Raw genomic sequence first — 26,269 nt, forward strand, 5'->3', positions numbered from 1 at the left:
CCAATAGGATGCCTAGAACTCCCTAGATCTGAGTTAGAAGGCTTAGGAATCAGAGAGAGGAAAAGGAGAGGTGCGAGTTGAAAATGAAATTTCGAACCTCTATTTATAGACGGAGTTCGGAGCCTCCGAACCCGGTTCGGAACGTCCGAACATGATCGGATCCTCCGATTCTATCTTCGGAGCGTCCGATCGCCCAATATTACGTCAGCCATGACGTCACCTTGCTGACGTAAGCGATGACGTGTGCCCTGGTCCCGATCGGAACGTCCGATCTTACCGACGGAGCTTTCGATCCACTTCGGAGCCTATCCTGAATTCGGATCCCCCGATCCAGTTCGGAGCCTCCTAACTTGGTTCGGAGCTTCCGAACCCTCCGGATCCTCGGGACCTTCCCAGCTATTTTGAGTGTCCTGAATCCAGTTCTGGACTTCGTTAACCCATTTGAGATTTCCTTAATCATGTTTTACTTAATCTAAACATGAATACACGATTAATATACTCATTAATCGCTAATTCTGGATACTGGTTACTACATTCTCCCCCCCTTAAAAGATTTTGTCCTCGAAATCTAAGGTAATACCTCGAGAACGTACAAGAAACCTTTGCTCGAGTGTCTGGTCGAAATATCCTCTGACACACTCAGACTCCCGTCGAATTCTCTGCAAGCTTCATTAATGCTGAACCGCATTAACATTTCCCAGTTGAAAATTACTGCGCTACTGGTCGACAGCCGAACTCCTCTGGCGCTAGAGTACCACAACACTGATACGTCTTCCCTTCTGACCACGATCCCCCTGATCACGAAGGATACAAACATCCGCTTGACCGAGATCATCGTCTCAAGAAAAGTCTTAGACTGACAAAGACCAAATCATAACCTGATTGGCTTATGACAATCGTCGAATCACTAATGAAAATTAACCATCTAATGGTTCCAAAATTTCTCGGTGCTCAACACCTCTAATCAGGAAATACTATTCCCAACACTGTGCTGACACATTCTAACATGAATCTCGCTTTAAGATAATCCAGTGGACTCAAGTATGTACTTCAACGTAACTGTTCACAATGTTCCCTAGACTAGTTATCCTCCCCACTCTCCCTGAAGCACAACCGGCTTCCCAAGAAATACTGGGAACTTAAACCATCATGTCTAGCACATTCTGCTGTCCACGTTTCTTAGTATAACCTCAACACTGTGCCCTGATGATAACTATCATCACTTGCAATTCATGACGCTACGTCATCTCCTAGCCATTGGCCTGCGAAGTCATGCATACATTGCAATGGAAGTTATTACATCTCAATGATCTACCTCACCTCACCCATAGGTTATTCGCCCATGAATCCCAATCGTTAGACATCCTCTGGTTAGTTATACATACTCGAAAACACTGTACACTGATCAAGACTAAGACAAGCTCCCACCAATATGCTCGACTGGGACATTCCATAGTGCACATACATATGGAAATGCTTCCTATTCCGTCTCGAAACTCGACAGTCATTGCACCTGGTATAACTCAACTCAGAGTCTCTAATAATACCATCAGCTCATACCAACCTCCCAAGGTTGAACATACTGATCCTGGAACTAAATCCCAACAGATTCTCAATAGTCAAATCGCTCCCTTGCCGAACGCATCAGTCTCAGCACTGAACGATCTAACTCGTCGATTCCCTAGTCAATCCTGGGAAATACTTGTGCTCGAAGTGACTTGCCACACAATGCGTCTCTGATTGTCGTTTATTGCTACAACGCAATATTCTTTGATAAAAAAGTCTACATAGATGTGACTCACTGACTCGATAGAACAAACTCGATCCGTCACGATCTTGCGAAATCTTCGACCCCAAAGGCAAACCTCGTTGGCTACTAAGTCGATTCTTGACTATCTCTGTCATTTCAAAGACATCGTTCATCACACGCTATAAGACTAGTGACACATCCTGCTAGACCTCGAGGATCAGATCCTAGCTAATGTCACACATATCAGACAACTGATGTTTCCTTGCTAATGTCCATTAGCATTTCCAACTATTCGTTGGATCCAACCACAACGGTACACATAGATGCCCTCACTAAACCGAAATGTACGGTCAACAATTTTCACTATTGTTGTTCGATGGAAAACTCTCACATGAAATAACAACATGATCCTTTCCTGACCTATTGCTATCACTAAGCAATTGATTGAATCAATATCAGCTTCTTTCTTAACAAGAATGCATTATACTGGAAACTATCAACTCCCTTGTTTGTCTCCACTGTCAAGTTATCACCTAACTTGATCATACAAGTCAATTGCAATCTTTCAATAGATTCGTCTCTGGCAAACCTAGAGATCCTAAATCATCCGAATTGTCAAATGCTTTGAGATGGTATCCAGTACTCATCCCATAAGCACTACTCGAAAAATATTACTCCAAGTATTTCTTAATTGCTACATCCTGATCAACCCTGATTGGCTCAACCAATCGAATTTGTCGATCTACTTAAGCTCACACTTATCAGATCAGACCACCACTGATCATCCAACCTACATGGCTCGGTCAATAACCATGACTCAGATGCCACAAAGAACCATTTCCAAACGGTGTCAGATCACAGTACATAAGTAGTTTACTTGGCACAAGTCCTGCGCCTTTTCAGCACTACTAACCGCTGCTTCGTATTCTGAACTTAACCATCCTAACTTTGACAAAGTTACCCAATAACCATTAGTAGTCACTAGCACAGATCCCGTGCCACCTTAGCACTACCAATTGTTGTCTTGTTCACCCAAGGCAAACATCAAGATAAGCTAAGCCCATTTCCATCCCATGAAAAATCCTACGCTCAACCTCTGAAAATATCAGACAGTACTTAGCGCAACCACTGGACTCACTATCCTTACCTCGTTCATTCAGGATGAACATAGCGATTCGTCAAATTCAGAATCATAACTAACGAATATCCAAGATTCTTACAATCTTCGAACACTTTCCTGATTATATCCCTCGCTAAGATTGTGCAACAATTTAAGACTAAGGTAGCTTACCATGTTAACCCACCTGGACAACCACCAAGGCTTCACGGGTATAGGCCACGCTTCCCTCATATCTCAGATAGCTCTGTACAATCCTTAGCGTCTGACATAATCTATCACAGATGAAATCAATCATCATGGAGTAGTCCTCGTATTCGAGTTTAAGTCTTAAAATAACATTCCATCCAGTATCTTGGATAATTTCTATCACAAAGAAATTCTAACCACAACTCTGATGACAACCCCTAGTCATCGCTGGTAGAAATCCGTCCACCTACTAGATCCACACGTCTAGCAGTAACCCAAAGGTTAAAACCTATCTGCTCAGAGTACACACTTGTCAAGAAAATCCCTCCATGACTGGTTCCTACAGCAGAATACTCAAACTATATCTTTGGCACACCAGATGATATCAAACCATCGATATCAAACCTGATATCTAATCCAAGGTCATACCTCGTCGTGACTGCTACCAAATCCCTAGACTGAGTAGCCTTCCCACCGCCAATCCTGAAGCACCAAGGCTCCCAGATAACCTCTGAAGTACAAAGACTCCCAGAGTAACACTGGCATAGGGTCGCGCCCCATCACGTCTAGTCCTGGTCATAGTCCACAACTCTCGGCATATACTGGACCTGGTACCCCGATGAAAACCCATCATCACAAGTCTCAACCTAACGAAGGTCAGACAACCTACTGTTCTAAGAAAACAACCTAGAACAAAGCCCAAATGTTTTAAACCGAACACTATGCCTAATTCCTCTAGATGAGTCCACTCATCGCTGGCACTATCATAGTCCACTTTGAATAACTAGGTCAATCCTAGGAAAACGCCTAGACTAACCATAAGTCAAACAGTCACAGTCGGCCCACTCAAATCTCATGAGCTGCAATAGTTGAACACTAATCAACTAAAACAATGCCAATCCTAGCAAAATCACTTGCAATCATTCACGAATTGCTGGATAAATAAAACATGTATCACTTATTTCAAGTTATGTACAATTCTCTTTATTACAATCTCATGTAATACATACAATATTCAAAATACAATGAAATGTACAATCGAACTTGAAATGGTACAACCAAAATATGACGATTCATTACAACTAAAATACTGTTGACAACTACATCAATACAGTATTTAAATCATCGTACTGGTCTTCGTTTCTTGAGCATGAAGCTTCTAATCGACACACGCATCGATACAAGAATACTCCCGATCAAGTCTCTCTACATGTACCCCTACGAAGAACTCCGGATAAATGGCTCGTGATAGCTATCCAGCTATGCTCTGCGTCAGTGCATGTCAGTCGACCCCTTCTGCTCACGATCTACCATCAGTGTTCTTCTTGTAACCAAATCATGCTTCTGAACATGAAGTCTCCCGTGTGCCTACCGAACGCATCGATATCAGCATACCGGAAAAACCATGTACTGCATGAGGTTAAAGACCTCACGCTCGAAACCTGTCATGCTTTAGGCACTCGAGGCATTCTCTGGTGAAGGTCTATCTGATAATCTTTCCAACTACTAGTAGAGAATCTTCAGAGTAGTGTCATCATGGTAATGACTGTACAGATGCAAGCATCAAGTAAGTCCCCACCAATCCTCTGCCACTGCCTCTAGCATCCGGTACTCGATCCAAAACTAGGATCCACCTGAGTAGAAATCTTGAAAACTCGGACACGATCCACCACTCCTGTCCGCACTTGCTAGAATCCCATAAGCCAAATCTTCAGAAGTCCTGCCGATGATGATAGTATTCGGGCAACTTAATCGCCGTCTCATCACCTCTTCCAAGGTCTCATCAATCTTATAAGGATAACCCAAAGTTTTATTACTATATCCCAAGTCTCTTGCATGTATATGCTCTGATACCAATAAATGTAGCGACCCTACCCGGATCCGCTACCTAATCAGAGTTAAGAGCATAATTAAACATGCATTAAATAAATCGCTACGGAAGACTTAAGTAAAAACAGACCGGCAGAATACAACCGGTTAAATAAATTTGATTTATACAACCAAATCGAATAAATAGCCTAAAGGCAAAACCTACAGCTAATCCTGCTGTCTTCACTGGTCACTGGCTACTCCAAGCTTCGGGTGCTCAATCCTGCACCTACACCTGCCCCATCGAACGGGGTGTCCAAATACACAGAAAAGACTGGACGTGAGCTCTAAGCTCAATACGAAAGCACTGGGTAAAACATACAAATATGATGCATGCAAATGATAGGGTATCCATATCTGGGATAACTATATATAACTGCTCAGTAATGGCGCCTAGGACATGAGTGGTACAACCCGGGGAGCAAACCCTGCGTACGCTGCTCATTTCTACAGGACGTGGACTGTGTCCCCAGATGCTAATCACCCATGACCCGTCAGTCACTGGGCACTAGACATCAACCGTCCAGACAGGGCTGAGTGACCCTACGTGGCTCATCTCACAAGATGGACAGACACAATATGATATGCACATGCTGCATAATAAATGACATACAAAATGCAACATATAAGCATGCAAAACCCGCTGGCAATCTTAGTCTGTACTTGCATACCTTACTACAGGCAGTTCCTAGCAGTCCCACTCTAGGTTCCAAGCCTATATTAGCTCTACAATGCAAATACCCATGCATTAATAATTAAGCTCTAAAAGCCTTAATTAAGCTATTGCATACTCCTAAATAATTTAAGGAGACCATAGCTATACCTGCGTCCGTCGTCAGCCTGCTGATGACAATTGCCTCAAAACTAGGCCACAGCTCCGCCTCGACGCCTGGATCGCTATGCCACTTTCGGATTCCCAATAGGATGCCTAGAACTCCCTAGATCTGAGTTAGAAGGCTTAGGAATCAGAGAGAGGAAAAGGAGAGGTGCGAGTTGAAAATGAAATTTCGGAACTCTATTTATAGACAGAGTTCGGAGCCTCCGAACCCGGTTCGGAACGTCCGAACACGATCGGATCCTCCGATCCTATCTTCGGAGTGTCCGATCGCCCAATATTACGTCAGCCATGACGTCACCTTGCTGACGTAAACGATAACGTATGCCCTGGTCCCGATCGGAACGTCCGATCTTACCGACGGAGCTTCCGATCCACTTCGGAGCCTCCGATCCTGAGTTCGGATCCTCCGATCCAGTTCGGAGCCTCCTGACTTGGTTCGGAGCTTCCGAACCCTCCGGATCCTCGGGACCTTCCCAACTATTTTGAGTGTCCTGAATCCATTTCTGGACTTCGTTAACCCATTTGGGATTTCCTTAATCATGTTTTACTTAATCTAAACATGAATACACGATTAATATACTCATTAATCGCTAATTCTGGATACGGGTTACTACACAGATAGTATGTTGGTTGGCCCCTGAGATCGGTTACTTCAATCTGAATACAGACGACTACTCAAAAATTTAAGGGGAGTCTGGCATCGATGGAATTATCAGAGATCACACTGGGCAGACGGTTCTTGCATTTCATGACTCGATTGGAGTTGGTTCTAACACTCGAGTAGAATTACTTGCCATTCTTAGGGGTTTACAGGTGTGCAAATTGTATAACTTGTTTCCTCTTTGGTTGGAAGTGGACTCCTTGGCGGCGTTAGCAATGCTGGATGCTGACAATTAATCTTGGGAACTCACTAGGATTTTGACTTAGATTCGATTCAGGGGATACTTAACACGTCAGAGGTGCGGAAATCTCATGTTTACAGAGAAGCAAATGGAGCGGCAGATGAATTGTCTAACCTTGGTTGGACACTGGTTCGGTCATTTTACATCTGCAAGACGTCACTGGAAGGCTTAAAAGGATTTGTAGATTGGATAAGTCTGGTCTACCTTATCTTAGGATTAAAACAGTTTTTATTTAATTTTGATGCTTTATTATGACTTTTGAAATTTTTCGAGAGGTCTTGGTCTAATCTCCCTCTTTTGTATTTTTCCTTTTATTATGATAAACATGTAGGGGTCCACCAAAATCCCCGTTATAACAGATAGTGTTTTTTTAAAAATAAATAAATAAATAAAAATATCTCAGATTCTCAGCTTATTTTCACACTCAAATTATGATATTATATCATTTATCGTGTATTTATTATATGAATTAATACAATCTGCAAAACATCTAAACAATTAAAATTTTGTTTTAACTTTTAAAAAAATATAGTTAGTACTTGTATATTTTTTTAAAAAAAATTGAGTTTTCCAAAGTCTTGTAATTTTTAAATTAATAATACCATATTTGCTACACAACGGCACCTCAAATATATAACCCTCTAAAGTGACCAAGAGCTTGAAAATGAAGAATTTATATTTTAAATTTTTTGATGTGGTGTTTAATTTGTTGGTGGATTTATTAGAAATTTTAAGGCGCAAAAATCGTTCCAAGATTTCTTTAATGGCAAGGGTACATATATCATGCGGATGAGCATAACAAATCTCACCTTTAGTCTTGGGATCTTCGATATTCTTGAGTGTGGCCTTCTGCGGAAAAGTTTGTCTTTTTGAGTGTTTTTTCATTCATTGCAGAGGAAATTTACACAATACAATTTCATACATAATGATGCGATTATCACAAAATGACTACCCGGAGGTGAGGAAACTCCCGGGCGGAAAATATGGGTGAATTATCGTTGTTTTTTGAGAGTGAGTCCTTTCTTGCTTTTATAATGGCCCCTTGGGCTTTCAATGATTACTGGGTATGGGCTGACTGACGGCTTTTAGGGTGATGGGACGGCCATCACGTGTGATTTAGATATCCGTAGTTCCAGGAAAAAGCCCACTCCGTTAGAGCATGATCCATAATGATTTGGTCGGGGATTTTCTCCTGGTACACTCTAAGCAGACGTGACTGTTTCCTAGCCATCCGGACCTCCCGGGGTCTCCCGAGTGCTTATACTCCCCGGGTTATATCATCACACCCTTAAGATAGTCGGGCTAGGACCTGCTCCGCTGTCCCGACCACCCGGCTTGCAGGGTACCACCCGGGGTTTTGGCCACCCGGGGTATCCTACTAGGATATCATCACACTCCCTAAAGATAGTCGGGCTAGGACCTGCTCCGCTGTCCCGACCACCAGGCTTGCAGGGTACCACCCGGGGTTTTGGCCACCCGGGGTATCCTACTAGGATATCATCACACTCCCTAAAGATAGTCGGGCTAGGACCTGCTCCGCTGTCCCGACCACCCGGCTTGCAAGGTACCACCCGGGGTTTTGGCCACCCGGGGTATCCTACTAGGATATCATCACACTCCCTAAAGATAGTCGGGGTAGGACCTGCTCCGCTGTCCCGATCACCTGGCTTGCAGGGTACCACCCGGGGTTTTGGCCACCCGGGGTATCCTACTAGGATATCATCACACTCCCTAAAGATAGTCGGGGTAGGACCTGCTCCGCTGTCCCGACCACCCGGCTTGCAGGGTACCACCCGGGGTTTTGGCCACCCGGGGTATCCTACTAGGATATCACCACACTCCCAGGTGATCTAGCGATGACCCTATCCTTACGTTAGCCCTAAACGCTTCGTAATGCGTATGTCAGAGATTCTGTCAGAGGTCGTTTCAGCTTCTGGAGCACGCTACTATCATCTGTGCCGTTGAATTCAAAACAAACGACTCAGATCGCTTTGGCCCTCTCGAGTATTTAATCCGCATGACCCCCCATTATTTTACTCATCGTCTTTCTTCCTGCACGATCGTCTTTCGGATTTTCGCTCCTTTCTTCTGCTTCCCTTACCCGTTCCTTTGACATTTCTTATTTGCTCTTTAAACTGTAAGTTCCTTCTTCTCTTATGTCTACCGGTACCTCCTCCACCTCTGGGGCAAATTCCAAAGGCTCGCCCAGAGATGAAGTTCCAAGAGATAGTTCGAGCGATGCTCGCTCCGCCTCTACTTTTCCTCCCCGGCCGCGTTTTTCTAGAAAAACCTCCCATTCTAAAACTTCCGCGGCTTCAATTTCCCACATGAAGGGAAAAGGCAAGAAGAAAGTTAAGAACCCTACGCCCCTTTCCTCTGCCCCTCCAGCCCTAGGTTGGTATACTTATCTTCCCAGCACTCTATCTCAAGGTGCTGCGGAGGAATTACGTGGTTCAGGGGAAATTCCCTTGTCGTATTCGCTATTCCGCCCGTTACCAGGGAGCACCCCCGACACCCCTTCGGCAGGCTGTTATACCTTCTTTCGAGACCAAATCCACAGTGGTCTTCGATTTCCTATTCCTCCCTTCTACATGGCAGTTGCCAATTTCTTCAGAGTTCCTGTCAACCAATTCCACCCCAACTCCTTCCGCATTATGGCCTCTACCTACATTATTTTTAAAATGCATAATTTAGCTATCACCTCTCTCGTGCTTCATTATTTTTTTACCTGCCGATATAACGAAGGGGCCTTTTCCCTAGCTGCCCGGCTAAACGCCCGTTTTCTTACTGATATTCCCTCTTCTTTGAAGGGATGGAAAGAAAGGTATTTTTTCATCCGTCCCCCGGCGCCTTTTGTCTTTAGGACCGGGTTTCTGTCCAGTCTTCCCCCGCAACCTGAGCTCCCTGACCATTATAAAGTCGAGGAGCCTTATGTTCGCAGCCTGGCCTTAGTGGGCAATAAAAACTTTTCTTCTCCTGTCCTTTTAACACACGAGAACATGATAGCCTACGGGTTGAGTACCCGGGTGGAAGATACCCTTAACCAGGTGATCGATGCATATGGTGCCCCGGGAGCTCAACCTGGTAATTTGTGCTATCCTTTTTTTTTTTTAAATATCTTGAATTGATATGCTTCTTTTGGTGTAGATTCGTCCGATATGATGAGGGAGGAGTTTGCTCGCCGGGCTGCAGAGAGGCAAGCCGCTAAAGCCAAAGCCCAGGCTTTGGTTGAGAAGAGGAAAAAAGCCCGGGAAGAAGAAGAGAGCCGCTCTATCTTACCCGGCCTCCAGCGTCCGCCTGTCTCTGCTACTATTCTCCCGGTCCAGACTATCCTTCCCGGTGCTTCTCCCCTTCTTACGGCCCAGGGGGTCTCCGAATGCCGAGATATAGGATTGACTGCTCCCCCAGTCGGAATCTCAAATGCAGCTGTCTTTGTCCGCCGAGGACTTGGAGGACGTGATACCCTTGTCTCAGCGTAAGAGAAAAGCTACCCGGGAACCAGATATGATCATTCTATCTGACGCGGAGGATGCTGTTAAGCAAGATAGGCCCCTGGTGATGAGATGGGACACTCAACCATCCAGTATGGAGCACTTGGGTTGTGCTTGGGGAAATCAAGTAGAGCCTTCTACCTGGAACTCGCGGTTTCCCCTCTTCCTTACAGGGACTACCTCCTCTAAGGCTGCTGCGGTCCAAAGTTTGTTGTCTTCTGATGAACGGACTTCCCTGTCGGTGAGGGGTGTTACCTCTAAGTTCTCGAAAGGCATCTCTCATGCCTATACGGTGCGTCTAGATCTCGTACTTTATTACCACCATTCTCTTTCCTCAGTTTTAATTCATATTCGTTTTACAGGGTTTATGCATGCTGGCCAATGCCCTGGAGGAGACGAACTCTAACCTTAACCGGGAAAGAGAAAAAAGTCATGCCTTCGAGGAGCACATGACCCAACTCCGGCTACGAGCCGCCAGCATTCAGGAGATGCATGAAGCAGAGATGCGCTCTGCCGTAGAGAGCTCGCGGGCGGAGGTTACTCAAGTGCAGGAGAAGTTGCGGAAGAAGCTATCAGATGCCCAAGACCAATACTCAAGGGAAATTGCATCCCTTCGGTCCCAACTAGAGGAGATGTCGGGAGACCTACGCCGGACCCAGGAAGAAAATGGTGTAGCCCAGCAAAGGGCGGAAGGACTCCAACTCTCTGCAGAGAAAATGCAGGCTATGCTGACCGTGGCCCGTACCGAGGCAGATATGTATCATTTCGTGGCCTCGGACACTATACAAGCTTTGGAGGCACGGTCAAGTTCTGAGGCTGACTGGAACAAACTTTCCTGTCTTCTCAAGAGTTCGAAAAAATAGTAATAGATAGGTCCTTTGAATTTTTCACCCAAGTTTTTGATCTTTGTTCAGCGCAATACGAGGAGGCCGGGCTAGTTCAGCAGGGGGTTCCTGATCTTAACCAGGCCATTGCTTCTCTGCCTTCCGGGTCAATGGGCAAGGGAGAAGAACCTCAGTAGAAAACAACCTTGCCCTAGATTTTAATCCATAGACTTTGATTTTTCTTTTTCAGTAGATACTTTTTGTAAGCTGCCTTTTGTAATCTTTCCTTTATTTGAATGACAGATTTTTCTTTATTCTAAAAAGCTTTTTATTCTTGCCTATCCCTTTGTTATGAGCTTGTAATGTTTAAAGAAAACCGTTTGTTTTCCATTGTCTAGTGGATAATGATTTACCGTGCTCTTGAATTACCACGGGCGTTTGAGTACCAGGGTGGTAGATCACCTGGGTTTACTGTGGTGCCAGGGTGGCGAATCACCTGGACTTACAGTGCCCGTGAATTACCACGGGCGTTTGAGTACCAGGGTGGTAAATCACCTGGGTTTACTGTGGGGCCAGGGTGGCAGATCACCTGGACTTACAGTGCTCATGAATTACCACGGGCGTTTGAGTACCAGGGTGGTAGATCACCTGGGTTTACTGTGGTGCCAGGGTGGCGGATCACCTGGACTTACAGTGCTCGTGAATTACCACGGGAGTTTGAGTACCAGGGTGGTAGATCACCTGGGTTTACTGTGGTGCCAGGGTGGCGGATCACCTGGACTTACAATGCTCGTGAATTACCACGGGCGTTTGAGTACCAGGGTGGTAGATCACCTGGGTTTACTGTGGTGCCAGGGTGGCGGATCACCTGGACTTTTTGTGTTCGTGCTTATAATAAATACAAACATAATTTTTATATAACCGGCAGAAACATAATTTACAGGTGCGTTTTGCACTTTCAAGAGTAATAAGACTTAAGATACACCATGTTCCAGGGCCTTTGTAGGGCCTTGCCCCGGCCCTCTTCTAAGTACCAGGCGTTACTCCCTACCCTTCGAGTTATTTTGTAAGGTCCTTCCCATTTTGCTTCTAGTTTTCTCACCTCACCTGCTGGGTTAACCTTCTTCAAAACCAAGTCTCCTATCTGGAAATCTTGGGGTTTGATCTTCTGATTGAACGCCTTGATTATTCTACTTCGATAAGCCTCAGTTCGGATAGCGGCCTGCTCTCTTTTCTCCTCAACCAGGTCTAGCTCTTGCGTTCGATCCCCGGCTTCTCCCTCATGGTAGGCTTTCACCCGTGGGGAGATCTGTCCAATTTCTACTGGGATCACGGCCTCGGATCCATATACCAGGCTGAAAGGTGTTTCCCCTGTGGCCATCCGCGGGGTAGTGCGATAAGACCATAACACACCGGGGACCTCCTCCACCCAACTCTTACCCGCCCCAAAGAGCCGGGTCTGCAGGGATTGGATGATGGTCCTGTTAGTTACTTCCGTTTGTCCATTGCCCTGCGGATATGCTACGGAGGTGAATGTCTGCTTTATCTTCATCTCTGTGCACCAATCCTTCATTTTCTTTCCCTGGAACTGCCTCCCATTGTCCGAGACGAGCTTCCGGGGCAAGCCGAATCGGCAAACAATGTTCTTCCAAATAAATCCCAGCACCGCTTCTTCCGTGATTTTTGCCAAGGGTTCGGCCTCTACCCACTTAGAGAAATAATCCACCGCTACTAGTAAGAACTTCTTCTGCCCGGGGCCCGGAGGGAGCGATCCCACAATGTCCATGCCCCACTGATCAAAAGGACACGAGGCCCACACTGTCTGTAACTCTGCCGCTGGTTTTCGAGAGAAGTTCCCAAACCTTTGACACCCTTCACATGTTTTAACTACCTGCCGGGCATCCTGTTGCAAGGTGGGCCACCAGTATCCTGCTAGCAAAGTACGCCGGGCCAGGCTCAGTACCCCTCCGTGATCGCCACAGCAGCCTTCATGTATTTCCTGAAGCACATAACCCACTTATTCCCTGGCTAGACACCTTAGCAAGGGACCCTGAAAGGACCGCCGGTACAATTTTTCGTTAACCAGGGTGAATCGAGTTACCTGCCTCTTGAGCTTCCGGGCGTGTGCCTCATCCCCAGGAAGGACCCCCGTTTGCAGGTACTTGGTGAGGGGAGTCATCCAGGATTCTTCCACGGTCTCCTCTACTTTTCCCTCTATGGTCATCACCGATCTGGACTGCTGTATCACCTCCCGGCTATCAATACTAGTCAGGGATGATGACATCCGGGCTAGGACGTCCGCCTCAGCATTATGCTCCCTGGGAATTTGTTCAATGCTCCAGCTAGAAAATTCCTCTCCTTGTTGTTTGATGAGCCCCACGTACTCTTGTAATCTCTTCTCCCTGATGCTAAATTCCCCCTGTACTTGCTGCACTACCAGTTGGGAATCTGAATACACAATCACATGCCCTGCTCCTGCCTCCCGGGCCAACTTCAAACCTGCGACCACCGCCTCATACTCCGCTTCGTTATTAGATCTAAAAGAGGATAATCTTATTGCAACCTTAGTCTTCTCCTGAGTGGGAGAAAAAAGGATTACTCCCACCCCGCTCCCTTTCAAACTGCTGGCTCCGTCCACAAAAACTCTCCACACCTCCTCCTGACCAAAGGTGATGACCTCGGTCAGAAAGTTAGACAAAGCTTGTGCCTTAATAGCCACCCGAGGCTTGTATTCTACATCATATTCTCCCAACTCTACTGCCCACTTGACCAATCGACCTGAAGCATCCGACTGAGTCATCACCCGGCCAAGGGGCTATTAGTCAGGACAGTGACCGGATGCGACAGGAAGTAAGGTCGGAGCTTCCGGGCAGTCAAAATAAGGGCCAGGGCCATCTTTTCCATTTCGCTGTATCGGTTCTCTGGCCCCTTCAGAGCGTGACTTACATAATAAACTGGCTTTTGATCTCCTCCCTCTTCCTCTATTAACACCGTGCTCACAGCAAACTCTGTCGTAGAGATATAAACCCACAATCTCTCCCCTGGCTCGGGCTTAACCAGGATGGGCAGATTTTCCAGATGCTCCTTTAATTCCTGAAAAGCCCATTCACAATCCTCACTCCATCCAAACCTCTGAGCCTTCCTCAACACCTGAAAGAAAGGATGACTCCGATGGGCAGACCAAGCAATGAAACGAGACAGGGCCGTGACTCTTCCAGTCAATCGCTGCACTTCCTTAATGGAGGATGGTGACGGCATCTCCCTCAGGATTTTTACTTTCTCCGGGTTTACCTCTATTCCTCTCTCGGTCACTACAAATCCCAAGAACTTCCCGCTTTTCACTCCGAACACGCACTTAGCCGGGTTAAGCTTCACCCCGTACCTTCGCAAGGTACCAAAGATTTCCTCCAAGTCAGGAATAAAGTGGTCCTGAGTCCTGGATTTCACCAGAATATCATCCACATACACCTCCACATTCCGGCCCAATTGATTTTGAAAAACTCTATCCATCATCCTTTGATAGGTGGCTCCTGCATTTTTTAACCCAAAAGGCATAACCACATAACAAAACGTTCCCCCTGATGTAACAAAACTGACCTTATCCTGATCCTCCCTAGCCAGGGGAATTTGATGGTATCCCTGGTACGCATCCATAAAGCAGAGCAGCTCATAACCAGAGGTAGAATCTACTAACTGATCAATCCGGGGCAGGGGATAGCAGTCCTTGGGGCAAGCTTTGTTTAAGTCTCGGAAATCCATAAACATTCTCCACTTCCCTGTACTCTTGGGCACCAGCACTACGTTAGATAACCAAGTAGGAAACTGTACCTCCTTGATGTGCTCTGCTTCCAGCAGTTCCCGGAATTGCTCAGCAATGACCTTGTCTTTTTCTGCCCCAAAGTGTCTCTTCTTTTGTCTGATAGGCCGGGATCCTGGGAGCATATTTAGCCTATGCTCTGCCAAATGTGCCGGGACTCCAGTTAGCTCCTTAGGAGACCAGGCAAACACATCCGCGTTCTGGGTCAGGCAGGTCTTTAATTGCTCAGCCAAAGCAGGCTCCATATCGCGAGCCACCCGGGCGATCCTCCCCGGCTGTCCAGGCACTACCTCCACCTCCTCATACTCTTCTTTTACTTCTCCTACCGCGCACACCTCTTCCTGTCTGGAACCATCCCTCCATTCCGTCCTTCGTGCCCTCTTGTTATCCACTCGGATGGTGTCCGCATAACACCTTCGAGAGGAGTGCTATCTCCCTTTACTTCGCCCACCCGATCTCCCACCGGGAATTTGATCTTTTGGTGGTAAGCGGAAGCCACAACCCTAAAGGCATTTAAGGCCGCCTTCCTAGGATGATATTGTAGGAAGAGGGGGCCTCCACCATGGTGAAGAGGGCCATGACAGTCTTCTTTGTATCGCCCGATCCTAACGTAATAGGCAACCGCACTTCTCCTTTGGGCCGAATGGTATGTCCTGCAAATCCATGCAGGGATGTTTTTACGGGGTTAACCTCACATCCCCGCAAGTCAATTTGTTCGAATGCATCCTGGAAAATGACATTCACAGAACTTCCCGAATCCACGAACACCCTTCTTATGTCATAATTAGCCACCTGCGCTCGGATGAGTAAAGCATCGTTGTGGGGTAGACATACTCCTTCCAGATCCTCAATCCCAAATGTAATGACCGGGTAGGGGTCTGGTCTTCGGGCCTCGATTCCCAGGACTTCTCTTTTGCTCCAAGATTTTCGCGCCCTATTAGAGTCCCCATCAGTGGATTCTCCCGAAATCATGTTGATCACCCCTTTGGAAGATCCCTCTCGGGGTCCTTTGTCAGGCCCCCGTGGCGTTACCTCCTGGGCTTTTGAGGGGTCAGGCCTATTGTCTCGCGAGATGTCAAACCGGGGTACCCAAGGGCGTCCCCTCTGCTTTTTCTCCACATGCTTTGTTTCCTCGAGCACAGGCTGTCTTGGCTCCACGATGAGCCTCCGACACTCGCTAGTGTCGTGTGTGTTAACCCGGTGTATCGAACAGTATTTTCCCGGCCTTTTTGGAGGCAACGGCTGGACATTCTCCTCACACAAGTGGATTTCCCCATCCCGGGCTACCCTGTGAGGAGCAAAAGCAGCAAGCCTCCCCGGTTGATCCTGCCTTCTTCTTCCTTGACTACCCTGGTTTCCTTTCTCCTTCTGCTCTTCCCTCCTATCCTTCTCCCTCTTTTGTCACTGGGCCTCCTCCATATTGATATATTTCTCGGCTCGAGCCAAGAGGTCCTCGAAGCACCGGGGGGCCCTCTTGACCAAAGACCGGAAAAATTCTCCTTCTCTAAGCCCTTGCGTGAAAGCAGTGATTTTGGTTTCTGGTGCACATGCAGGCACTTCCAGGGCCACTCTATTGAACTTTTTAATATAAGCTCTTAGAGACTCCTCGTTTAGCTTCTTTATCTCGACGAGGCTGAGAGTAGTTTTCTTGTATCGCTTGCTGCTGCTGAAGTGTTGCAAAAAGACCTCCCGGAATTCTTTGAAAGTCTTAATGCTTCTTTCTTCCAGATTTTCGAACCATCTCTGGGCGGAGTCCACCAAGGTAGTTAGAAATACCTTGCACTTGATTTGATCACCATAACAATGCAACATTGCCACGTTCTCAAACCGGGTTACATGCTCCTCGGGATCAGCGTTGTCATCGTATTCTTTGATTTTGGCAGACTTGAAATAGATTGGCAATGGCTCCCCAATGATTTTCGGAGAGAAGGGACAGCCCAAACTTTTGACCCGCGAAGATTCCCGCGGGTCAGTATTCTTCAGTTTTTGTATTTTTTGTTTCAACATTTCCAGCTCCCCTGTTATGGTGACATTTGCCGATCCTGCATGTGAATTTCCCTCATCCTCCACGTATATGCCTTTACTCTTCTCTTTCTCGGGCCTCGGTCCTGGCTCTTCTTCCCCTTCTACTTCTTTTTCATTATCCTTCCTTTGACCCTCCTTTTCTCCTTGTTGTATCGCCATGATTCTTTGTACAGCCGCGTCCACCATAGCGTTCATTTGCTCCTAGATTGCGGCCACTGCTCGAAGAGAGCTTTCAGGATCATCGAAGATGGTCATATCTACGCCTTAGACTCACTTTCCCACAGACGGCGCCAATGATGCGATTATCACAAAATGACTACCCGGAGGTGAGGAAACTCCAGGGCGGAAAAGATGGGTGAATTCTCGTTGTTTTTTGAGAGTGAGTCCTCTCTTGCTTTTATAATGGCCCCCTTGGGCTTTCAATGATTACTGGGTATGGGCTGAATGACGGCTTTTAGGGTGATGGGACGGCCATCACGTGTGATTTAGACATCCGTAGTTCCAGAAAAAAGCCCACTCCGTTAGAGCATTGTCCATAATGATTTGGTCGGGGATTTGCTCCTGGCACACTCTAAGCAGACGTGGCTGTTTCTAGCCACCCGGACCTCCCGGGGTCTCCCGAGTGCTTATACTCCCCGGGTTATATCACCAAACCCTAAAGATAGTCGGGCTAGGACCTGCTCCGCTGTTCCGACCACCCGGCTTGCAGGGTACCACCCCGGGTTTTGGTCACCCGGGGTATCCTACTAGGATATCATCACACTCCCTAAAGATAGTCGGGCTAGGACCTGCTCCGCTATCCCGACCACCCGGCTTGCAGGGTACCACCCGGGGTTTTGGCCACCCGGAGTATCCTACTAGGATATCACATAAATATTTGTATTTCTTTTTGTAAATTGAACAAATATCGTCATCAAGAGGAATCGCAGCCCATATACCATTCTATAAATCTCACTTCTTGTATATGGGACAACATTGAGATTGAGGAATATATTTGACTTCTTGTATATGGGACAAGAAGTCGGAATTCTATATATCTCACTTCGTAATTATTCGGGGAAAATCTCGGTTCAGTCTTAAATATATGGACACATTCCTGGTTCAATCCTAAATGTTTGAACGTTCCCGGTTTGGTTCCAAATGTTTTTCAAAAATTCTCGATTCAGTCCTAAATGTTTTTATGTTCCCGGTTTGGTCCCAAATGTTTTAAAAAATTTCTAGTTCAGCCCTAAATATTTTAGGTTCCAGATTTCGTCCTAAATATTTTCCAAAAGTTATCGATTTGGTCCTTCCATCTACAAACAAAGTGTGATAAAAAAAAACTTACAAACAAAAGACAAAGTTAAATAAAATAGAAGCTAATAATAATAATAATAATAATAATAATAATAATAATAATAATAATAATAATAATAATAATAATAATAAATGAACAAGAATTTCTTTCAAATGAATATAATATAAATTATGCAAAATAAAATTATAGAATAAAAAAATAATTGAACCGTGCAATCTTATAGTTAAAAAAATTATCAATCACAAACAAATAAACAAATGTTTTATCAAATAACTAGTATTACTTATTTCACAAAATATTTGAAATTTTCAACAAATTTTTCAAGAGAAGAATACTTATGGTTAACAATTGAGAAAATATAATGAATTATTTGACCACTGTTGAAGTAGTGATATGAAATTAAGTTTTATTTAATAGTAAATTTTTCTTAAATACTAATTTTTTAAATTATAAAAAAAGTTTTAAAAAGATATATATCTTTTTCCAACCTCCAGATTTTTTCTTAAATGTGCAAGCATCGTGAATGAGAATATAACAAAATTAATAGAAATGTGAAATAACATCATTAAATTTTAATTCCTCAAGTTTCGTTTATTTTATTTAAGTTTTTATTTTGTAGCATCATGAATTTAATATTTTCATTTTGAACATTGTGTAAAATTGATTTAAATTTGGATAAAAGCTCTAATAAATTTGTGTTTTATTTACAACTTGTTTAATGTTAAATATATAATAAATAATATAAAACTCAATCATAAATGATATAACACTATGCGGTGTTAGTTTTAACACACGAGTAGATGGAAGGATCAAATCGGGAACTTTTGAGAAATATTTGGCACGAAATCGGCAATGTAAAAATATTTAGGACTGAACCGGAAACTTTTGGAAAACATTTAGGATCAAACCGGAAACGTATAAACATTTAGGACTGAATCGAAAACTTTTGAGAAATATTTAGGACCAAACCGGGAACGTCCAAACATTTAGGACTGAACCGAAAATGTGTCCAAACATTTAGGACTGAACCGAGATTTTTTCATAATTATTCAATGGAACAAATATCGTCATCGAGATGAATCGCTGCCCATATACCATTCGACAATGAAGGCCATTTAAATATAAGAATATGATCCTCACTACTTTCCCATTCACCGTCGTACTCAAATAAAATAAATGTCGGCATAACCTACGTACAGATGAAACATAACCCAAATTTAGTTATCTCGACCCAAGTGTTGATACACGACCCTTAACATAAACGTTCCTCGACCCAAAACTTTAGTCCACCGCATAGATTATTTTATTTACTGTATACTTGTATCTTATGAATTATATAATTTCATCTAATTAAAGTTTATTTTTTCGATCGGTTCAATTTTAAACCAAATCTTAAGGCTCGTATTTTAATTTCATCATCATAATTTAAATCTTAAATACGACTTAATACCTCAAAACACCATAGAAAATTTGAAGGACACTGACCTAAATATTTGATATTCACACATTCACTGCAAAAAAATCATTTGAATAGTCACGTACTCAATGTTTTTAAAAAAACCGTGGCTAAATTTAGCAACGGTTTTAGGTTTTTGGAAACCGTGGTTAAAACCCACAAGCTTTCCAAAACCGGGGCAGTGAGCCACGGTTTTTACTAAACCGTGGCTACTTAGTGACGGTTTTCAAAACCGTGGCTAGTGACAAAACCGTGGTTAAGTTAGCAAATTATAATCTAATTATTTTCCCACGTAAATTTTCAATCACGAAATATTTCAATATGAGAACTTGATTCAAATTTTTTTATCAACTAATTGAAATTTTTTATTTTATTTTTATCATAATTATTAGTTAATTAATTGATTTTTTTTTTAAAAATACATTATTATCGTATACAAAAATAAAATTTTAACTACTTAGGGTGACCATTCTTAACAAAAAAATTATTTTTATTGCTATAAATTTATTAAATTTTTTTATTGAAATTAAATATAAAAAAACTTTCGTCACACACATCGTGCGTGCAAATATGCTAGTATATATATATATATATATATATATATATATATACCGTTAATTTGGGTTAGGCCCATCGGATCGGCTCGGCCTGCCACACAATTTAAGTGGGTTGGGTTGACATTTTTTTAAGCCAACAAAAGGTGGCCCATCTAGGCCCGCAACCCGCGCGGGTTGGCCCGCGGGCCTGGAGGATTAATAATTTATTTTTATTTTTATTATGATATATGTATTTTTTAATAAAAGTTATGAATTTTTTTTGTATTAATTACTTTATATAAAATTTACACACATGAAATCAATAATTTAAATTTTTATTAATATATTTTTATTAATATTTATTTAGGGCATCCACAATGGTAAACCTCTCCCCACCACTCTTTTGTGGTCCCCACTCCGCCACATCAACGCCACATCAAAAACAAAAAATCTCATTCAACTCTCCACTATAATAAAAACCTCAAACAACTCTTTTATGGACCCCACACTCATTTCAAATATCTCAACTATTATTTAATAAAACACACTATTAATTTACACTATCAATATATAAATTTAATATATTCCTGTATACGTAATTTATCATGAATATATTTTTAATATTCATTAATTATATTTAATAAAAAATAACTATTATTTTTATTAGTTGAAATTTATATATATATTTAAAAAAATTTAATGTGTATTTATAGGATAAAATTACAACCACTATAAATACAATTTAAAAAAAAACACAAAAAACAAAAAAAAAACGTTATAAATAAAAAAACAAAACAAAAAAAAATAATAAAAAAAAGACAAAGGGCGCTATTTGTCTGATAATTAAAAAAGCTTCTTCAGCTTGAAAATGACCTTATGAAATGATATTTATAATTAATTATAATTTTATTAATTTATTTTTATTGTCGTAAGCTAACTTACGGGCCGACCTGCCTAACTCACAACAGTTGTATTGGGTTCAGGGCCGACCCGACCATGGGACCCGTTTGACAGCTAGCTCTATATATCCCTCTGCTCCAATCCCCTCATCTTCCCCATACTTTTCTTCCCTTTCCTTTCTTCAACAGTTCGCCACCTCACCGTCGGTGATCGAAATTTAGATCCGAGAGTAGTTCTGGAATCCTCTCGTTGGGGGCTTTATTCCAGTACCTATCTATTTCCCTTGTTTTTGAGCTTCTTCCGTCGAAACCCAATTCTGGCAGCGGTCGTCCATCGTCGCCTTTGCTGTCGCCGACTACTGTCCAGCTTTCGGTTGAGATTCTTTGGAGCTTTAATTCGATTCGATTCCTTGAGGTATATTTCGAGTTATAGGGTTTCGAATTTTGGGGTTTTCGATCCATTTGAACTCCAACTATTGATATTTGATATATTATTGATTGTAGGTGCCATATTGGAACCAATTGGAGGTATTGTTAATTTTTCTGAATTTATTTGGAATTAAATTCGAAAGTTCAGATTTATTAAATTAGGATTTTCGAATTTTAGTGTTTAATAGTAGGATATTTGGATGTTATTAAATTGTCATATATTGATTTTAGAATTTATTGGCAAATTTCGGAAAATTCAAAATTGTGTTCGGACAGTTTCTAAAATTCAGAAGATTGGATAAGTTAATGTTTTAGAAGCCTAAAATGATTAGGATTTATGGTCTCAATGTGTGACATAAAAATGCAAAGTTGGGAAATTTTAGTAAGATTGGCTGCTCGATTAGCAATTTAGCGATGTTAAAGCTAAAAATACTATTTTGCGACTATTTAATCTAGATAGGATTGATTTTAGGTATCGTGTTTGAGAATTGAGATTTTAGGAATTTTAAGTGCCTAAATAGTTGACGTTAGACATTTAGTTGAATTTAGAACTGGTTATTATATTTTTATCTAATAATAAGGTCATCTTTTACTATTTAATAAAAGATGAGCATTCTATAGAAACTTATTTGGTACGTTTGGTGTGTCAATTTTTTTAATTTACATTAGTTATCCACTTGAATCAATCAATCTCTCGGTCTATCTCCATAGAAGAGATGCATTCGGTTTTCGAATCTTAATTCATACAATTTCAGATATGGCAAGAGGTTTGGTTGCTCCTGATATGGACCACCCCAATGGAACACTTGGCCATGTTCATAATGATTTGAATGTATTGGGTAGTGGCGGGAGAAACATGATTGTAATATCTGTACTCATATTTTTCGTGAATCTTTGTATTTTATGCACTTGATATGACTTTGAAATAAAAATTTGACTAGAAAATTAATTGTGATTTTCTACATCACATCTAAATTGCAGTTTGATGTGACTTTTCCAGCCCTTCCATGCTCTCTATACTTAGTCTTGATGCTATGGATATAAGTGGGGAACAACATCTGGATGTGGTAAGTTCGTTAGAAAGATTATATCTTTTAATGCCTTCTCAGAGTTCTATTTCCATCTAAAAGAAAGGGTTTCATTTAAAAATGTCATTTACTTGTGCAGAATCAATATTTTTCGGATTTACGTGGGGAAGTGTATTGTTGTAATGATTTTAAATTGTCAGTACTAATAAACTCGTTTATTCAATTATCCTTAGTATGCAATGATACATGGGTCTGCCACAAAATGAGGTTCAAACGGATGGGTGTTATTGGAATAAGATTATAAAGCATGTTGCCTTAGAACATGAACTCTCAGCGAAAGATATTTTTCCCCAGCGGCTATTTAGATATTGCTTATGAATAAGAACCATAAAGAAATGTGACCCTGCAAAGTATATTTATTTCATAGATTTATTAAAGATAATAAGGTGCACACTCCTATATTTCTCCTAGGACTAGGACTATTGACAGTTTTATTTACTCTTTTAGAGACATGTAGGGGTGTGCAACTATTCGGTTAAACCGAAAAAACCGACCGAACCGATAGTATTCAGAAATTCGGTTCGGTCGGTTCGGTAGTTCGGTTTTGAAAATCTAAAAAATCGATTAAATCAGTTATATCGGTTCGGTTGCGGTTTTTATTTTGCACAATTCGGTTTAACCGAAATAACCAAAATATTATAACATATTTAATTAAGTTATATATGGGCTGAATTATATATTTTAGGTACCAATTCTTGGCCCAACATATCATATATGAGCTGTCATTTTTTACCCAAAATATCAACCAGATGGGCCAAATTCATATTCAATCTCTCGAGTTCTGCCCTAATTTACCGCCGTCATTCGAACTTCGAAGAGAGAACTTCAGATGTTCGAATAACCATCAACCAAAAATCCAATCTTTGAAAAGCCTTTCCGTGCAAGCACGCAATCAGGTATATAATTCATTTCCTTAGTCGGTGTTCGGTAGTTTATTTGTGGAATCATAGTAATGTGTAAAGTTTTTCTAACAACCGAAGGTTTAAACTTCTTGCTTATGAAAAATTGTTCATTTCTATGTTTCTAATTATAGAGTTCGAGATTTCTTGCAATAATTACGCTTGTTTCTAATTTTTTCGTAATTGTTCATGTCTATGTTTCTTGCAAAGGTGCTGACCGGCATACTTGAGAAATTGAATTACCTAACTACTGAAATGGATGAGCATGTTGAATCTTGAAAAGAACCTTCTTTTGATCGGCCTAGACCTTCAATTTCCAGCTCCAATTTTTTGTTAAGATGACAAGATCTAGGATTAACTTTTCATTTATATTTCGGTTAATTCGGTCGAATTAACCGATTTTTAAATTGGTTCGGTTTTATCGGTTATTCAAATAAATTCGGTTGGTTCGGTTTTCCAAAAATAAATTGGGTTAATTCGGTTAAATGCTATTCGGTTTGGTCGGTAATCGAACCGACCGATTGCACACCCCCAAAGACATGATATAACTAAAAGGAGGATCGATGCTCATGGTAATATCATAGAAACAAGGGTGGATAGCATTGGTGCTCCAAAGGTAAATTACTTATAAGTGGTCTCGTGATAATATCATAATTAGTGGTTGAATGAGCCATATATCTTAGAAATCACTTTTATCCTCCATGACAAGACTGTGTAGGTTAATTATCTTATGATCATGGTGTTTGCTTATGTTGTGATTTGAGAAAGTTTGTCATTTCCTTATAAATTTCACCATATGTTCATTTTACTTGAATGAAGTTTTTTTTTTTTTATCACATCTGAAGAAATTCACTATTAGGTTATTACATATTTTCTCTGTTTTTACAGGGATCTTTCTAACAATTCTCTTAGTGGAGACAAACTTTTTGGTGGGACTATTCCCTCTCATGGTGTACTAGCCAACTTTCACAATGATCCGTAAGTGCTAAATATTGTTATTATGCGATTTTACTTCTTTGGGAAGCCATATATGTATTTTATTTTCGGTTTTTTCTCACTAGTTTGAATATTCGTGTTATTCTGCCCTACTAATTGTTTGATATGCATGGAAAATATATCGGTGAGTTTGTGCTTTTCGTTAGCCTTCCAGTTTTTGTTCTGTTTCATTTACTTTACTTGACTGAATGTTTACATTTACAAAATGAGACGAGAAGCAGTGAAAAGAATATTTTCCCTCTCTCCATTTTTATCTCTGGCTGGTGAGAAAATGTATGATGACTGTTTTTGCTTCATTCTCTTTGAACAAGTTGAAATAGATGGTTGTATCTGTTGCAAAAGCACGTAGCTAATTTATCCACGGTTTTTCATTTATCCACGATTTTTTCAAAAATCTTGGTTAAAATAGACCGTGGCTATTTTTGCCACGGTTTAAGTTAAACCATGGCTAACATAAACCGTGGCTATTTTTTCACGGTTTTAAAAATCGTGGCCAAAACTGTGGCCGTGGCTAAAACTGAAAAATTCTTGTAGTGATTCAATAACTTACTTTTCAAAATCTCAACCAATCTTCGAGTCCAAATAAAGCTCCAAATCTTCGGCACACCCTGTACCACCTGTGCGTGTGCACCACAACTTACGTTACATTGTACCATAATTTATGTCAAAGTGTACCATATCTTCACATAGAATATTGTATGCCAATATAACTCATATAACATCAGATTTCTATCAGATAATAATAAGTTTATCATGTGCCACAATTTAAGTTATATTGTATCCACATTAATTTAAAGTTAATGTCAAAATCAAAGGTAATGGTAACATTTGTTGCACCGTAAACCAGGTTTGAAAACATACAAACTAAACAATCAACATCGTTCAAATATATAATTTCTAGCTAAAGAGTGAAGCATCCTATGTTCATAGGCCAAAATGATTGCAGTCATGTGTGCACGATAATTTTTAATATAACATGAATAAAGTATCTCCAAAATTTTGGATTATTTTGTGCATAAGCCTCAGTCCACAGGCATACAAAAACTCCAGAGTCAACTACTCCTCATCCTCATGATGAGGAGGTGGTACACTAAAACCCAGATCCAAAAAAAAAAAAAAAACACATAATAATGTTGTATTTCACATAATAGTGTATATAATTTTCAACAAAGTGAAAAATTAATTTAAAGTAAACAACGTATCATTCAATCTTTGAGGATGACATATGTAATGTAGCTTCCTATTATTTCAACTCGCGACTTGTTGAGCGAATTGAGCAGCCCAATCATGCTTACCCGGACAGGTGCGCCTCACACTCCGAAACGCGAGAAGAGCACAAAGCTCAATAATATCTTGAACTACTAGGCCCATCTTCGTCGCACATATATGTGGCATATGTCGTACAATTTGCTCAAGGCAAATCAGGAGCGTGTGTGTATATGCGACGTCCATCTGGGATTGAAGATGGGCAGGAGGAAAATCCAGGTTAAGTCGATCAAAATGCCCAAATATAATTCGACATAAAAAATTAAAAAAACAGTTAACCAAAATACTACATTGTAAATCGTGTTGAAGAAAAAATATGATTTTTTTACATTTTTTTGAAGCAGTTGGGCATATCAGGCTTGGTCTAATTTTTAATAATTATCTCGAGTGAATTTGCTCGCAAAGATAGACCACGATATGATCAGAGGAAATTCACTCGAAGATTTAGTTCTTCTCGTATACGCAAACTAGCTATAGCAAGACCATCCACGTATTCATATAAAAAAAATCTGCACAAACAGTAATAAGAAGTGAGATAAATTTATTTATGTAAACTAAAGTGTCAATAGAAAAAACAATGT

General features: G+C 41.7%; 2 protein-coding genes across 2 annotated transcripts; one reads left to right on the forward strand and one right to left on the reverse strand.

Annotated features, from left to right (window-relative positions):
- Positions 1 to 15,310: 15,310 nt before the first annotated feature.
- On the reverse strand, positions 15,311 to 17,008 carry LOC140862011 (uncharacterized). Its single transcript, XM_073265016.1, has 2 exons — positions 16,203 to 17,008; positions 15,311 to 16,085 (listed from the first exon to the last, which is right to left on the reverse strand). Exons 1-2 carry the CDS (start codon positions 17,006 to 17,008, stop codon positions 15,311 to 15,313), a joined length of 1,581 nt encoding a protein of 526 aa, XP_073121117.1.
- Positions 17,009 to 18,919: 1,911 nt separating this feature from the next.
- On the forward strand, positions 18,920 to 24,562 carry LOC140862012 (uncharacterized). Its single transcript, XM_073265017.1, has 5 exons — positions 18,920 to 18,973; positions 21,130 to 21,425; positions 21,515 to 21,538; positions 22,440 to 22,506; positions 24,315 to 24,562. The coding sequence occupies exons 1-5, from the start codon at positions 18,920 to 18,922 to the stop codon at positions 24,324 to 24,326; spliced, it is 453 nt and encodes a 150-aa protein (XP_073121118.1). The 3' UTR covers positions 24,327 to 24,562.
- The last annotated feature ends 1,707 nt before the right edge of the window (positions 24,563 to 26,269 follow it).

The sequence above is a fragment of the Henckelia pumila genome, chromosome 4, assembly GCF_033568475.1.
Source record: "Henckelia pumila isolate YLH828 chromosome 4, ASM3356847v2, whole genome shotgun sequence".
Taxonomy (NCBI): Eukaryota; Viridiplantae; Streptophyta; class Magnoliopsida; order Lamiales; family Gesneriaceae; genus Henckelia; species Henckelia pumila.